Source organism: Haliotis rubra, unplaced genomic scaffold (assembly GCF_003918875.1).
Source record: "Haliotis rubra isolate DU_JTF1 unplaced genomic scaffold, ASM391887v1 Scf70, whole genome shotgun sequence".
NCBI classification, from domain to species: Eukaryota; Metazoa; Mollusca; class Gastropoda; order Lepetellida; family Haliotidae; genus Haliotis; species Haliotis rubra.
This window is the reverse complement of record NW_025767413.1, coordinates 1,336,922-1,353,027: the sequence shown is the minus strand read 5'-3', so window position 1 is coordinate 1,353,027 and position 16,106 is coordinate 1,336,922. Positions and strand designations below refer to the sequence as shown.

The following is a 16,106-nucleotide window of genomic DNA, read 5'->3' as shown; positions in this document are numbered from 1 at the left end:
AACCAGACCTGGCTGTGTAACAAATCCTTGTATGACAATTGTATCAATATGCCAGTGTCCCATTCAAATTCATAATAGACACACTTGAAAAACACAACTGTTCAAACAAAACACTGTGTGATGTCTTTTATTAAGGTAGCCAGTGATGCATGCACTTTACAATGTTAGACTGGACAGCTCCTTTGAAAACGATGAGCATTTTTAGACATTTAATGAATACAATTCCAAAAATCTTTTATCACTGAAAAGTAATCTTCTTGTTGGCATGCATGTAGGAGAATTTTAGTTACAGTTTCAGCATTAAGATTCAGATTAAATCATTTCCTTGGAAACTAACTGTCTTCCAAAAATGACATAAACATGCTGAAGATGTTTTTTGAAAATTTTGCTACTTGCAAAATTATTTAATGTGTTATCTATATTCAATTACTTATTTTCTGCAGACAGACCATGATGACTTAGGCTACATTCTATATAGATCACAGAGATCAACAATCATAACAATATGTTGATCATCAACAAGTGACTTTGCGCAAAAGTCATTGTCAGTGACTGAGGTTCATCATGGCAAACATGAAACAATTGAATGTCAAGGTGAAGGTCATATGTTCTCACTATCTTTTATGGTTCCCATGAGAGTCCAGAACTGCCTGGCATCGTCGTTCCATGGAACCAATCAGATACAAATTGTGGCTCTTCCTGTAGTGCTTGTGACAACTGTTGGAAGTTTTGAGGCTGTTGCTGATGTGATCACAGACGTTGATCAAGAGCATTCCATTAATGTTTGATGGAGTTTAGATCTGGAGACCTTGAGGCCCATGGCAGTACTTGGATGTTGTGCTCCCTCAAGAAGGCTGTTGCCATATGAGGTTGGGCATTGTAAAATAAGGTTTGCTGGTGCAAAATAGGAAGGTTGTATTGCATAAGTATTTCATTTGTGTGACATTGTGCCAATACATAGCCCTGGATGTGAAGCAAGTCTATTCTACTGGTATGGGAGATGGTGGCCCACATGATTACACTCCTGACACCAAACCTGCACTTCAAGTATGAAATTTTGAGCATAACAGTCCACACGACATCTGTAAACATGTCTTCCGTCTGTATATCCAAGCAAAAAACGTGACTCCTTATTAAACCAAACACATCTTCATCACTAATGTGCCAAACTCTATGTCCTTGATACCACTGACATCGCAGTTGATGATGGCAGTCAGAATGACACCTCTAACTAGATGTCTCGGGCTTATGGATGGTTCCTCACAGTCTGTCTTTAAATCTTACATGGCCATGGTGAGTCTATTATGTAACTGACAAATCCATATGAACCTGTACTGCACTGTAGTTGTGACCTGTAGTTGATGGGATCAAGGTAGTGTACATGTTGACCCCTGCATCTGATAATAGTTCCATATAGTCTTGTAATGGTGAGAGACCTAGCTATGGCCAAAGCCGAGTCGCCTGTGTGCTGTTGTCCGATGGTGTTGTTGTCTTGAGCTTCTGTTAATAAAACTTAACTGTGGCATGTTTTCACTTTTCACTTGCTCTACAATTGCAATGACTGGCAAATGAAAACCCACTGTTTTCATAGCCCAACAATTCGTGCTGCACGTTAATTTTACGTTGGTGTATTTAGTATTTAGCTGCGGTGCTCCCACATGGTTGCATTTTTGTGACAATTACTTTATTCTATCAAAACAAATCACTCCCAATGCATGCAGACATGAAAAATTCATATTTGCTATTCATCTTAGATGAATATTGGCAAACCTCTGTGAGATATTTCCATTTTTTCAACTTATGCCTTTTTTGTGAGAAAGAGAATATTGGTGACACAATTTTCACATCATTAACAATTCTTCCCTTCAACAATATTTCAGATTATCAACCTTCTTAGCCAGTCCTAATGATGACTGCATCATGGTCTAACATGTGTCTTAGCTCATAGACCTGATAATGTATACAATATTTCATTACAATAACTAGTTATCATTATACTGCTGAAAAGGTTTCTGCCTTGAACATGTTAAAGGTCATTTTCTTATAATGTATTACTAGACCAATATTATGGTAATAAAAATGGCCACAAAGCTCCCAGGATTTGTTACATGACTACAAAATAGTGTTGGGGTCTGTGCATAGCTGAAATTCAGGAAACATGATTTCTGGGTCAAGTAATTCATTTGGCAAAAATATAACTGTATGCAAAGTCATGATTACAAAAACTTTTCATATATATTTTAATTGTGATCATAGTAAATTACAACAGAACTGAAGAAAGATGAAATTAATAGCTCAGTCCGCTAACCAGATTTGATTCCTAAACCTGGACGAAAGTCTGAGCTGAAAAAAATACAATTGGCTGCTTAAATAAACAAATGAAGCTGTTGGCAAAGAAAAATCAATTTACTTCATAGCATGTTATTAATCAAGAATGACTTTATGTTGCTAAGCTGACTAATCCTAAATATCTTGGCAAAACAAAATCAGTTTTCTTTATGCATGTTATAGATTTGACTTTAGTGTTGTATTTCAATGCAAAAATATAACTGTATAAACACAACATTTCTTTTGCAATTGTGAAATATTTCTTCAGTTTTGTATTACCTAAATAACAAATAGTCTTAGACTTTATATATATGTTTCTTTATTTTTATTGCTGAATTAAACCCAGAGAATATACAATTCAATGCTGATCATACCAACCCTCAGTCAATGCACCATTGATCATAATGTCATCATGGTTACCATAACGACTCTTTCCCTACAAATATAGCAAGTAACTGCATTACACTTTATAATTTTGTTTGTTTATTGTTAAATGCCATACTCAGCAATATTCCTGCTACATGGATACCCGTGAAGGTCCGGGTTAGAATATTGATCTTCAGTAACCCATGCTTGTCGTAAGAGGCAACTAACGGGATCGGATTGTCAGACTCGCTGACTTGGTTGACACATGTCATCGGTTCCCAATTGCGCAGATCGATGCTCATGCTGTTGATCACTGGATTGTCTGGTCCAGACTTGATTATTTACAGACTGCCGCCACATAGCTGGAATATTGCTGAGTGCGGCATAAAACTCAACTCACTCACTCACTCTTGCTTCATGGCAACGGTCTGTAACTAATCAAGTCTGGACCAGACAATTCAGTGATCAACAGCATACAAATGAGCATTGACATATACAAATGGTGACATGTGTCAACCAGGTCTGACAACCCAATCCCATCATTTATTATGGGAGGTGTCATCACGTCATATTTGTTCACCACAAACCCACCTCTTTATTGCATTTAACACTTTGCAAAATAATGGAGTTGCAGAAATAATTGTCAAATTTCTATTCCATATTTGGAAAAGAGAACTGCATCATTTTTCATTGCCACCATCCATTAATAGTGATAAATTTTGGCGCCCCTTCTCTTTCATTATAACATTTGTTCATAACCCTTACTTGCCACCTCTACCCATTCCTATGATAAATGACCAGTCCTTTACAATGGCTCTCAATGACTAGGTCACTGTACTCTTAGCAATATGTAAAGAGAAATGTCCTTCAAAGGCTTTCAATATATCATTCCCCATTATCTTATTCCAGTACTTAAAGATGCAAACTGGTTATGATTTTAAGTTTTGTTATATCAAATGAAACTTACTTATCAAAAGAATCTTTAATCTTCTGACTCACGTGTTCAACATTAAGATTTATAGCAAATTCCATCTTTTTTTCTCTGTCAGTTGAACACATCTTGTATAAGATTTACTGAACATTAATATGAACCAAGTAAGTCAAATATATTCATACATGTGTACATGCTATACATGTATTTATAGTATAGGACCCCTTTAATATGTTTATGTACAGTACATTGATTTCCGCCTTGTTAATACCAACAAAAACGTTTTGGTCATGGCCTCAATTACAGTAGATTGAGAGTAGGGCTGCAATGAATACACTATGAAGCCAATATGATATGTTTTACGAATATATAGTCACGAATATGAATATCTTGTCATGAATATTTTATAGTTGATATCAAGAAATTAAAATAACAAAAATGTCATGTAATTGCTTAAGTAGAACATTTAAATGATATTTTCTGTAAAGCAGAAGAAAGCAATACATTGCGAACAATGCCCCACTAATGACAGTACCATAAGGGAACTTGGCAAAATACCACAAGTTACGTCTCTGCATGGCTTGGATATATCCCATTTTGCTTACTAGTATCTCACTAAATGGTATATAACAACAAACTGGTCCTAAATAATAACCCACTCTCCTAAAAATATTACTAAATATTCGATTCTAGTGACCACGAATGATATACTGAATTCATGAAGGGATGCAGTTTGACTCACCAGTTATGCAAGTGAATCGTAACAGGAATAGTTGAAACTAATGTTAATATGTAAAGACTTGTGCTTTCTGAGAAAATGCAGTAGTTTTGTTACATAAAAAAGTTAAAGGTTACTTGTACCTATTATAAATTAAGCTTTTACAGATGAAGTTATGTTTATTATTATTATTACGATATATAATACAGCCAGATATGAAAAGGATGAAGTGACGACAATCGCTTTTCAAAATAATGTTTTTAAACTGATGAGAAATCATAAGCAATTGTACCACATATCAGTGCACATGCTCAATGTTTGTAACTGACCATGACGATAATCAGTCAACAGAAAAGTAGAAAGGTTCAGACAGGTTTTAGTATCTTCATGAATATGGAAAGCTGTTCATAACATCATTGTTCCCAAAATATTACTCTCAGTATGAGCTATTCTGAGTATATGAGGTTAATGTTAAAAACAACTTGTACATTCTACATAATTTGCAGAAACAATTCAATGGTATAAAGTTGTATATAGTTCTAGCAGTATACAACTACTAAAACTAAATATAGCCTTACAGGAATAGTAACAGAACCATTGTCAAGCAGGACATAGGTTACACATGAATGAACAAACTGAACAACACCTGCCTACCTTTTCTTTCGGACAAGTTTAGTTCCTTTAGGATTCATTCCAAAGGTAATTGACCCATAACATTCTTGATTGGGTAGTGCAGCATCACTGGTTGCAATCTTAACCATTAAAATATTTAAGGATTCCTTCAAACAACTCCTCTGTATCTGCTAGCCACAGTGAAATGCCAGTGTCCATAAAGTCCACAGTGATGGGGCAATGAGGGAGTGATCGATGATTCAGCCGTCTGAGATGTCCTGCAGTTTATTCACAACACTATGTAACCATGCACAGATGGCTGTCTCCAGTTCTGTTGACAAGTGACCAAATCAGCTGCAGAATGGAAGCTGGTTCTTTCAGTCAGCACGATTGATCTGGGTCTGCAATTATGATTTGAAACATTAGATAAACTACATACCCGCAGCTGACCAAGCATGCTGTTTGATCTACACAACCAACAAAAGATACTGTCTAGTAATGTCCACATACCTAAACTTGATCCCTCTCCGCTAAAAGAGGTTAGTTCAATGGGGCTAAGCTATACCTTAAAAGTAGCGTGCCACAGGGGATTTTACAACACAGCCAAAATTTGTGTGCATAACAGATAATAACAGAACACATTATTCCCTTATTGAAAAGAATAAGAATATAACTTAATCAAACCCCATTTGAATGCAAGGATTATGTCTTGTACATGACAACTGACATATTTTCTTATTACTTTATTTACTTAGTGACTTACCCTTAGCCTGTTTGGCAACTCAAGGTTATATGGGAAATGTTTGATTTACCTACATTGTCACAGCTATGCTAGTTGTAATGGTACCATATATATCTTAAAAACAAAACTGGACAGTGGTCAAAATGAAGGGATTCTTGGGGCCCTTAAATATTTTCTACTACGATGTTTAATCTAAGGACCCCTTAAGTCCTTAAGTCTTTAACTTTTAACATGTAGGTTATCGGCCACTTGATTTCTACACTTAATTTTGTTCAGGGTACTATGTCTATTTATGTTTATCTATGAACAGTGAATAACTTGTTACATGAAGTTGAAATGCTAACAGACCTTTAAATAAAAGATAAAACTGTTTTATACTCATGCTTATTAACTATCAAAAATTAATTTTGATAAAATTCACCATTGGTAAAGTAACTGATCACAAGTTTCAGAACTGATTCCTAAGTTGAAAACTGAACAAGCAATTTGATCAATGAAATCACTTAAAAGTGAACTGCACTAAGGGACCGTTCATAATTTATGGGTAGGGGGTGATGATGATTTTTATGGAGAAGCATGTACAATATGAATGACACCCCACCCCACCCCACCCCTAATTAAATTTATGTACAAAGTCACACACCTCTGCATGTCACGTACAAAATCAATTACACCCCACCCACACCCTCACATAACCCACCCATCTGATGCCCATATCTTGTAAAAGGTCTGTTCAGTCTGATAATTTCTAATAAATATGATGCATAAAATAATTTATGATACAAATGTTAAGGCAAGTAGATACAAATGTTTGTGGCACAGGCTTCGCTTTGACAATTATGGAGTTACTAATGTAAGTAGTCACTATATAATCTGTTTTTAGCATACTGGATTTGTTTCCATACATTTGTAGACTTAGTTCTTAACCGACATTGATTGTTACTGATATTATCATTCACTAGTGTAGTGATTACACACAGTACAGTAGCCTTGATAATTTATTGAATTTTACTTACTCGATGACTGGGGCGGGGTCGTTTGCTTCTGCCGCGGTGTCATATGACACGTAAAATACAGGGATTATATAGCCGTGAATGTCGAAGTTTGACATACAGCATAAACTTCATTTAAAAGACTTCATAAAATGGGTACATATTTAGTTTTCGTTCTACTTACTTCCAGTTCGTTATAGCCTAAATGACGTCAAGATCAACTCTTGATACCGAGGTCGTTCATCTTGTCAATTGCTACCTTGGAAACATGTTCACAATCTACACCAGTGGGTACTAGTCGCATGGATAACAACTGCCTACAATAACAATTATAAAAACAACTGAAGTAGATGCCTACAGTTAAGTACTACATGAAAACATCTCATACGGAAGCTACTGCACTTTAGGGTCTTCCAGGTGCAGCTTATTGATCGGCTCGACGAACTCTAATAGTCTTTTCGTTAATTACATAGAAACAAAACTTGAAAGTTCTACATGAGGTAATACGACAGATTAAAGTGAGATGTATCCGGCCACAGTACCTTCCTGTCATTTATCAGATCTTAGATAATGACAACCTGTTCCCTTGCATCAAATCACACAGGACTGTCGTCTGCACGCGTCCCATTGTTGTGATTATCATCCGGTCATGTGACTTATCTTTATCCAATGGAAATTCGTTTGACTAAGACTGTTCGTTCATCCCATCCCATTCATTCATGAAACTGGTAGAATCCTGTATTTTTTCAGAAGGTGATTATCAAGGATTTGCTGGATACATTACAGCAAGAATAAAGGTGCCTATTTGTCATCTACTCTTTTTTCCGGATAACACGGACGTACTTTCCTTTCATTTTAACGTGATATCAATTAATATATATCTTCTCAAACATTAGATCAAACAGAAAAAAAAATAGCCAAGACCAAGGCATCTAGTTGCCTCAATAGCCCAGAAACAAATTCTTTCAGAAATCATATGAAATTGATGTGATGACAGCTGAGAAAATCTACTTTCAGGTGATAGTGCTGATAACATGAAATTGAAAGGAACGGTGCATATGCACGGGATCCAACGCTGCAACCCATCTTGTTGTGAGAGGCGTCAGGTAAAGAATGACCTAAAATGAACGCGCGAGGAAAATCCGATACCAGGTGTAAATAATTAATTGTTAATTTATGACTTAATTAAGTCAGAATAGGTGGACACACCCGTGGGCTTGATTTGGTTTACCCGAGACAAGGAAACGCAGGCAAAGTATACCTCCACATGCAACGCTGTCAGGTTAAACGGTAATGACAACACCTCACTAGACAGTGGATATACTTAAATGAGATCCAATAACAGATTGCAAATAGAGATCAGACGATTCAGTTTATTTTTTGTTGCACTGGATGACTTTCGAACTTTCGAAGTTAGAGAGGTGATGTTTCTTGCCGTTGCTATGCAACGTTTGTAGTAGTATAGGGAATGATAGTCCGAGCTCAAATTCCACCCAAAGCCCTTATTAGGTTTAATAAAGGCTCCATCAATGATGAAATAAATGAGCGTGATCGACTGAGACGATCATTGATATGCATAATCATCATTGATATAAACAGCAAAATGTCTGATGTGGTCGCAATCCCACAAGGAAGAAAGAATTTGAAGATAGATGCGATGCCCAAGCTTCCTCCCTACAACTACGTACTCTCGACGAGAGCCGCCCCGTTCTAGATAACCTTACTATCGAAAGTTTCGACAATTTTCAAGGAAATCATAGAGGCCAGATGGGATACGAACTCACAATCACACAGTTGATACGTTGTGAAAGGTTGGTAAGCTTAGCTTTGTTCTTTATCGTACCAGCAAGTGAAAGGTTGATTTAACAAGTTTGTTTGCTATTTAACGCTATACTCAGCAATGTTCGAGTGTGGACCAGAAAAATGCAGTGATTGACAGCATGAACACCGATCTACATACGATGGCATGCATGAACAATGTCAGCGAGCCTAACCACCCGATCCCGTTATAGTCGCCTCTTATACGACAAACATGGGTTCCATAAAAGATCCATTCTAACCCTGATTTTCATGAGTCATTATAAGATTTAAACCTTGCATCTTTAATATCACAGTGAGTGAGTTAAAATTTATATTCACGTCGACAATATTTCGGCCATATTGTAACTGAAACAATAGTGCTCATTAAGAATACATAATCTTAATTTTTAAAACCTTTCACCAAAGGATAGTAAAATAACCAGAGTGTCACAGATTTAATTTTAAAATAGTATCTAACCTTAAAAACTAAACCTAAGGGCCACACTGACGTCATCATCACTGTTGATGACTTTGTTTCTTGATAAACCTAGATGTCCTCGAAGGTAAAGTTAATGTTTCCAACGTGTGTCGGGGCGGTGGGGTAGCCTAATGTCTAAAGCGTTGGCTCGTCACGACAAAGACCCGGGTTCGAATCCCCACATGGGCACAATGTGTGAAGCCCATTTCTGGTGTCCCCCGCCGTGATGTTGCTGGAATATTGCTAAAAGCGGCGTAAAACCAAACTCACTCAGTCAGTCCAACGTGTGTGACACAACACGATACTCGAAGCATTCCGAGTCGTTGAGCGTGTCGTTGATGTTGTCTTTATCATAATCACCTCCATGCATATTCTCATTGTTTTTTCCGTTTATATCCAATAAACAACTGAAATATATGAATACAGCCAAAATGTGTTGTAGTGAACACACGGTCGAACGCTAACCGATATTTTAAAGGTTCAGTTACAATCAAATCAAGCACTCACTAAGATTATCACAAAATAATATTTGTTGGTTGTTGAACGCCGCGCTCAACACTGTTCGAACTGACTGACGGCGGTTTGTAAATATTCTAGTGAGGAATGTAACGACTGACATCCTGAGCATCGTTCTATGCATTGGTACATACATTGACATGCATCAACCTAGTTCTGTAACCGGGTCCTGTAACAGAATTTGCCCATACAGATAAGCAGTTAGTTTTATAAGCCGTACATTTATTTATCTATATATTTAAATATCTCTTTATTTATTTAAATAGTTATTTATCAAATTTAACTTTAACTATTTTTTGGTGGGTGGGTGTCCCCGTTATGTTAAGTGTGTGTGTGTGTGTGTGTGTGTGTGTGTGTGTGTGTGTGTGTGTGAGAGAGAGAGAGAGAGAGAGAGAGATATTATCTTGAACATCGTCTTACTGAAAAAATCTTTTTTCAATAAGCGCTGAATTACTGATATGATTACTATTTTTATATCAGTTATATTTAGGTGATCATATCTTAAATTCCCTCGGATCTCAGCTAGTTGTGTAAATGGAACAGCATGATAGAATTAATGAACTTTGAAAATCGTTGAAATTTGATGAACCAAAATGTTGGTGTATTTGTAGTCGTGGATACTTTACACATATACTCAACGAGACACACCTATTATAGTCCAATCAGTCTGAATTGCCTCTATTTATAGTAAATGTGGCTTTGAAATCTAGAGATAACGCATTGAAAATAACACGAGTGAATGTGTTTAGTTTTACGCCGCACTCAGCAATATTCCAGCTATATGGCGGCGAAATTAACACGAAATAAGACTTGAAAAGAAACGGTAAATTTGGACCAACACACTATATATGTTCACTAATATTCTACCATGAGGGATGGGATAGATGCTGCTGTAGCCTAACCACTATAGTCTCTGATGGACTTGTTTGGATATATACTGGACAAAATAAGTTAGGGATATTGGTATTTTTATGATTGATATTTTATCAGTGTGTCAATGAATAAATAGATCATTATTCATAATTTCAAAATTTACATATATCCCTAACTATTTTTGTCCAGTTTATTTGTTTCAGGGTCTGTATGACAGACTAATGCTGACGCTACTTGTGATAATTAAGGAATCACCTACAATTGAGCCCTAAGTATGTATATGTTTCATCCATGACGGTTCAGAACTTTGCATCGCCTATTCAGGAGTATTAAATGAACTCATAATTGACTGGATAATGGAGGAGAAAACGTTTTGCGCTCAAGAAGACTTGTCACCTGGCTGCTTTACTTGCGTTACACAGTGTATACTGAATACCCTCTACAAAAGCAAACTTTACTCAAAATCTGCAATCGAATATCTCTGTGGTATGTCGTCGACTTGTTTTCACCAAGTTATTTGTGTGAGTGAGTGAGTGAGTTGGGTTTTACGCCGCTTTTAGAAATATTCCAGCGATATCACGGCGGAGGACACTACAAATGGGCTTCACACATTGTACCCAGGAGGGGAATTGAACCCGTGTCTTCGTTATGACGATCGAACATTTTAACCACTATGCTATGAAACATGTATTACTAGTTTACAACTTGGGTGATGTGCCCTATAAACTTGGAAAGATTTAATCTTGGATTCGAACCCAATAACGCCAATTCATCGAAGAGCTATAGGTTTACTGCTGGGTACCCTCCTGTTGTATGTATAACTTTGATTTAAATTTTCATCATCAGTAAATATATTGAATGCAGTATATTTCACGACAGTATAATGTCGTAATGCCACTTAATAAATATTTATTATTTAACGCTGCACTGAAAAAACTGCATTTTAGTTTTGTTCATTTAACCAGGGAGTCGAGCTCGTTGAAAACTAGAACCGCTTTTCAAACCTAAATATATTCTCGTGATCAAAACACATTTTTTATCGTGCACGTGGCATTTAACAACATCATTTCTGACAAATTAATGTAATACCGTTGTATGTGTTGATGGTGCTCATCACGAAAACAAGCTGTTAGTTCTGCGGTTATCTCACTGTGTATTTAGTGGAACGTGATCAATGGTCTTCGTTAATATAAGTCCCGAATTTGTATACATTACGGGTTTCATTTAAATTCGATTTATAGAAATGTGTATATAATAAGAATGTATGGCAAACGCGTGTATCCTTTAAGAAATGTGTAATGAATGATATTATTTTCAGCTGATATAACTCTTACCTCAGTTCTGGATTACTCCACTGCTTGTGATTAATCCACGCATCCTCATGGAGAAGATTCGGAGGCACTTTCAATCATTACCAGTCATTGCTTTCATCAACCGCCTCAACATACCCAACAGCTTGTTGTGACAACATGTAAACACACATCTGAACATTTAAAATTCTAAATAATCCGCTTATAAGTTATTAATGATAATGGCCACATTTGTGTGACACAGTTTCAGAACTGACCATACGGTTGATGGTACAGCCCCTATAGTCAATGCCTGAAGTCTCGTGAGGTCTCGCGTGACGGTCTGGGTGTGATATCGATAAATAATCTAGCTTAATTGATCTATTCCTTTCTTGATACATCACGGTGGCTCATTCTCCGTCTCACACACCGGCCCGTGGGACATCGAGCCTGTCGCCATGGTGATCAGGGTCAAGTGGCCAGATAGGTTTAATTACATAGTAAGCTATTTTTATTTTTTGGTTACTTTTCGAGAGCTTTATCAAACAAGCCAGTAGATAAGATTGACAATGGTTGAAGACAGGTTTTGGTTGGTCAGCAATGTGTTTGTTTGAAATACATATTTATGCGTTTAAATATTCGTGTTTGCATATATCTTCATATTCCACGTAGTTCAAGATAAGCGATTCGCTGAGAGAAATTCCTTTTGGAAAAAATCAGGCCCGGGTTCGATTCCTCATATGGGTACAATGTGAGAAGCCCTGGTGTCTCCCGCCATCATCTATTACCGGAACATTTGCCTAACGCGTCTTAAAACCATACTCACTCATCGCCGTCGTTGAATTGTACTGAATGCACCAGAAACCTCTTGAAACCCGAGACCATATAATAATGATAATAATGTATGATATGGTCTCTGTTGAAACGTACATGTATTTCATAAGAGAAACTGTAACGCCAAGTTTTTGTTTGTTGGAATATTTAAGATGATTTTAGATTATAAATATCTTGCATCGCACAAATTTTCCCTGATATTATCTTTTTTTTGTCAGCATTACGCAAACCCCTGACACAACGGCTGTTATGTTTGACGCCCCGTATAACATATCACGGTGTGTCATCTTAGGGAGGGAAGTGATGCAGATCTTAGACGTTTGCAACTCTGGTGAACCCCACGAGCAGGGGAATAGTGCAGACAAATCCAGACACAAAATAGGTATTCGGTTCGAACACACAATCAACGGTTTCTGGTGTGCACAAAGGGACGCAACTCTGCATTCAACGAATTGCGGCGTTTGAGTCAACTGACCCAACCGTACAGTAAATGAGTGAGTTTAGTTTTACGCCGCTTTTACCAATATTCCAACAATATCGGGGATTGGGGGCATAAATGGGCTTCACACATTGTTAGTTCAGAAATATGCCCAAAATGTGAGAGATCGTTGGCAATGGTGAAATAAAATGAATCGTCTCTTTTGAATAAATAACCAAAACGCGAAATTGTTGCGTTTATTAGTAGTGAAAATGAATGGATTCTTTGACGGTGTTCAGTACTGATAATTTGATGCACATTGATGGAGCAAAGTGAATTGTTCTCCTCCCTCCTCCCGTCCCACACTGCACTCAGTGATATTCAAGCTATATCCATATTCAGGCATATCCAGTGATTGACTACGTGGCCATCTATTTTAACAACTGGGATACGATGACATGTGTCAACCAGAACAGCGAGCCTGACTACCGGACTAGTCGTCTCATACACTAATCCTGATTTTGTCATGCGGGCTTGTAAATCGTATTCGGCACATACTATTCCCACGTCGATTGATTCTGGTGTCCCCCGCGGTGATATTAGTGGAATATCGCTAAAAGCGGCATAAAACTATACTCACTCACTGTTTCTGTTAAAATCATATATTTTCAGAGACTTAGCGTTAAGGTAGAGTTCCTGTACGCTTGTAATCCTTCTGTCATTGTTCAGGTGAAATCTTTCTGCATACATTAACACTGATCCAGTGAAGGCCAATGCGACTACACCGACAGACACAAGCGCTGGCACTCCAAGTCGTCACTATATCACAGCAACCCGTGGTTATAGGGAGCTACGGGTTTACACGCACAGCCGCATTCTAAACAATAAAATCTCCATTTCATATGTCACGATGACTCGAACAGAATAATCGTGGATGAGGAAGACAGCAGTTAATGGATTCTGTTATGGCGTCGATCCATGTCATCCGAGAAGACTCACAGCACCTTTTAGCAATACTCCATCAAGATCACACCACAAATGGGCTTCACACATTGTACCCACGTGGGGAATCGAACCCGGGTCTTTTAGCGTGTAAAGTATCCACGACTACAAATACACCAACATTTTGGTTCATCAAATTTCAACGATTTTTAAAGTTGATTAATTTTATCATGCTGTTACATTTACACAACTAGCTGAGATCCGACGGAATTTAAGATATGATCACCTAAATACAACTGATATAAACATAGTAATCAAATCAGTAATTCAGCACTTATTGAAAAAAGATTTTTTCAGTAAGACGATGTTCAAGATAATCTCTCTCTCTCTCTCTCTCTCTCTCTCTCTCTCTCTCTCTCTCTCTCTCTCTCTCTCTCTCTCTCTCTCTCTCTCTCTCTCTCTCTCTCTCTCTCTCTCTCTCTCTCTCTCTCTCTCTCTCTCTCTCTCTCTCTCTCTCTCATGCGTTAACATCTGCAAATGCAGTCCTGGTTCTACGTAATCATGGATTCTCAAAGCGAAAACAAAAAAGCATTATAGAAAGTGAAGAGATGTAACAAATGTTGCATTTTCATGGGGTCATTTTGTAAATATATCAGTCTCTCCGACTTGTTACGTTACAATACACTTTTAAATCATGCAGGATTATGACCTGATAAAAATGTTCATCATATTAGCAGCTTAATGATGAAACCCGTGTCTACATTCAAATTTCGGGCCAGTGAAATTTTTCGTGGACCAGTAACTTTCAGGCAAAGCTAGCCCGACTGGTTAGCAAAATTTGGAAAGTATTTCGCTCACTGTTTGGTTTGTACATTCTTAGTACAGTACAAATTCGGGTATTTTGGGGTATTTTGTGCGGACTGAGTCCCATCCAGGAATCATTGCCCAGTCCTGCACCAAGCTGTAATGTCAGATAAAGGTACGCATCATATGTTATAGTTGGGATTACACTTTCTTAGTAAAGTACAGATCGAACCCACACCCTCAGTGTCAGGCACCTAATCGCCAGCACACAAAGTGAGACGCCTAACCTGCTCAGCCACCGCGGCTTCAAACATGCGGGTTCGAATCCCGGATGGGACTCAACCCAACAAAAGTACTAGAATCTGTATTTTACAAAGAAAGTGTAATCCCATATATTACATATGTTACATTTGACCGCTCTCTAACTGGCATTGTGTATTCAAGAGAAAAAGGAGTTGAAATCCATGGGTCAACTCTCAAGAGTTCAAGTGCACAACTTCTATAATGCTGCAAATATATTATTACACAAGAGCAAGGCTTACTGTATGGCCAGACGGTCAGTCACCCTCTGCACCCATAATTGGCAGCCATCATGTCCAGCCAATCAACAGTTTTGTCGCCTATCCTGCCAGGGACTGGTGTACACTGGGGGTATATCTTGGCCCCTGTCTGCGGCGTAGGAGTGAAGGAGGGGCTAAAACAAGCTAACAAGTACTTATATTCGTGCCAGGTGCTTTTACACCAGTGGTCCGTGAGTATGTGGGCGACTGGTCCGTGATGTTAGGTAAAGCTGTAGGAAAATCAATCCCAGTTTTCCACAACTCCATTTAAAATAAACCCACACGTGCGTGTTTGTGAAACTAACCGTAAGCAATCGAAGGGTTAGCGATATCGCCAGTTATAAGCGCAGCTTTTAGCATATATCCGACGCTGTTTAACTTGCGAGAAAAAATTCAAATATTTTGTTTAACACACAAGGTCGAATTTTTAATGGGCGTAATTTAATACAATGAGTAGATTCAACAGTTTAATCATGTTAAGGAAACGCCATCTTGTGTATTGACCATGAAATGATATGGCTGCATTTTCTCTGATCTATACTGCAACGAGTACACGTTTGGGAGCACCGAATGTCATGTAATCTCGTGCAGCACTCGAAACTTGGACAGACGACACCGATAAGCACACATTGCGGGGGGTCTTAGATTGTTTGCTCTCAACATGAAATCTGTCTCTGGCGACAGCGAATCCGATAGGAGGTCGTCTATTTGATTGACTTCTGGATATAGAAAAAATACGATATGGCAGGCTTATATGTGTTCACATCGGAAGGTCAATTAAAGGCCACGTTCTGTTTTATGTGTTAGAAATTCAAAACAGAAACCGATGTCACCACTTGAAAACGTAATAAATTATCGGTTTATTAATAAAACTTTCCACATAATATGACAGTTATATGAATA

General features: G+C 37.7%; 1 protein-coding gene across 2 annotated transcripts in view; it reads right to left on the bottom strand.

The window, feature by feature from the left end:
* LOC124258763 (dual specificity tyrosine-phosphorylation-regulated kinase 4-like) overlaps positions 1 to 11,814 on the bottom strand; it is a 56,890-nt gene extending 45,076 nt beyond the window's left edge. The window contains exons 1-2 of one of the 2 annotated variants that reach the window (XM_046692847.1): positions 11,691 to 11,814; positions 4,998 to 5,356 (exon numbers count right to left, since the gene is read on the bottom strand). In XM_046692847.1, the coding sequence (XP_046548803.1) occupies positions 4,998 to 5,104 (107 nt within the window). In that variant the 5' untranslated portion in view covers positions 5,105 to 5,356; positions 11,691 to 11,814. Of the gene's footprint in view, positions 1 to 4,997; positions 5,357 to 7,231; positions 7,312 to 11,690 lie in introns of those variants that run through there. The other variant, XM_046692848.1, reaches the window with a different exon arrangement.
* Positions 11,815 to 16,106: the final 4,292 nt, after the last annotated feature.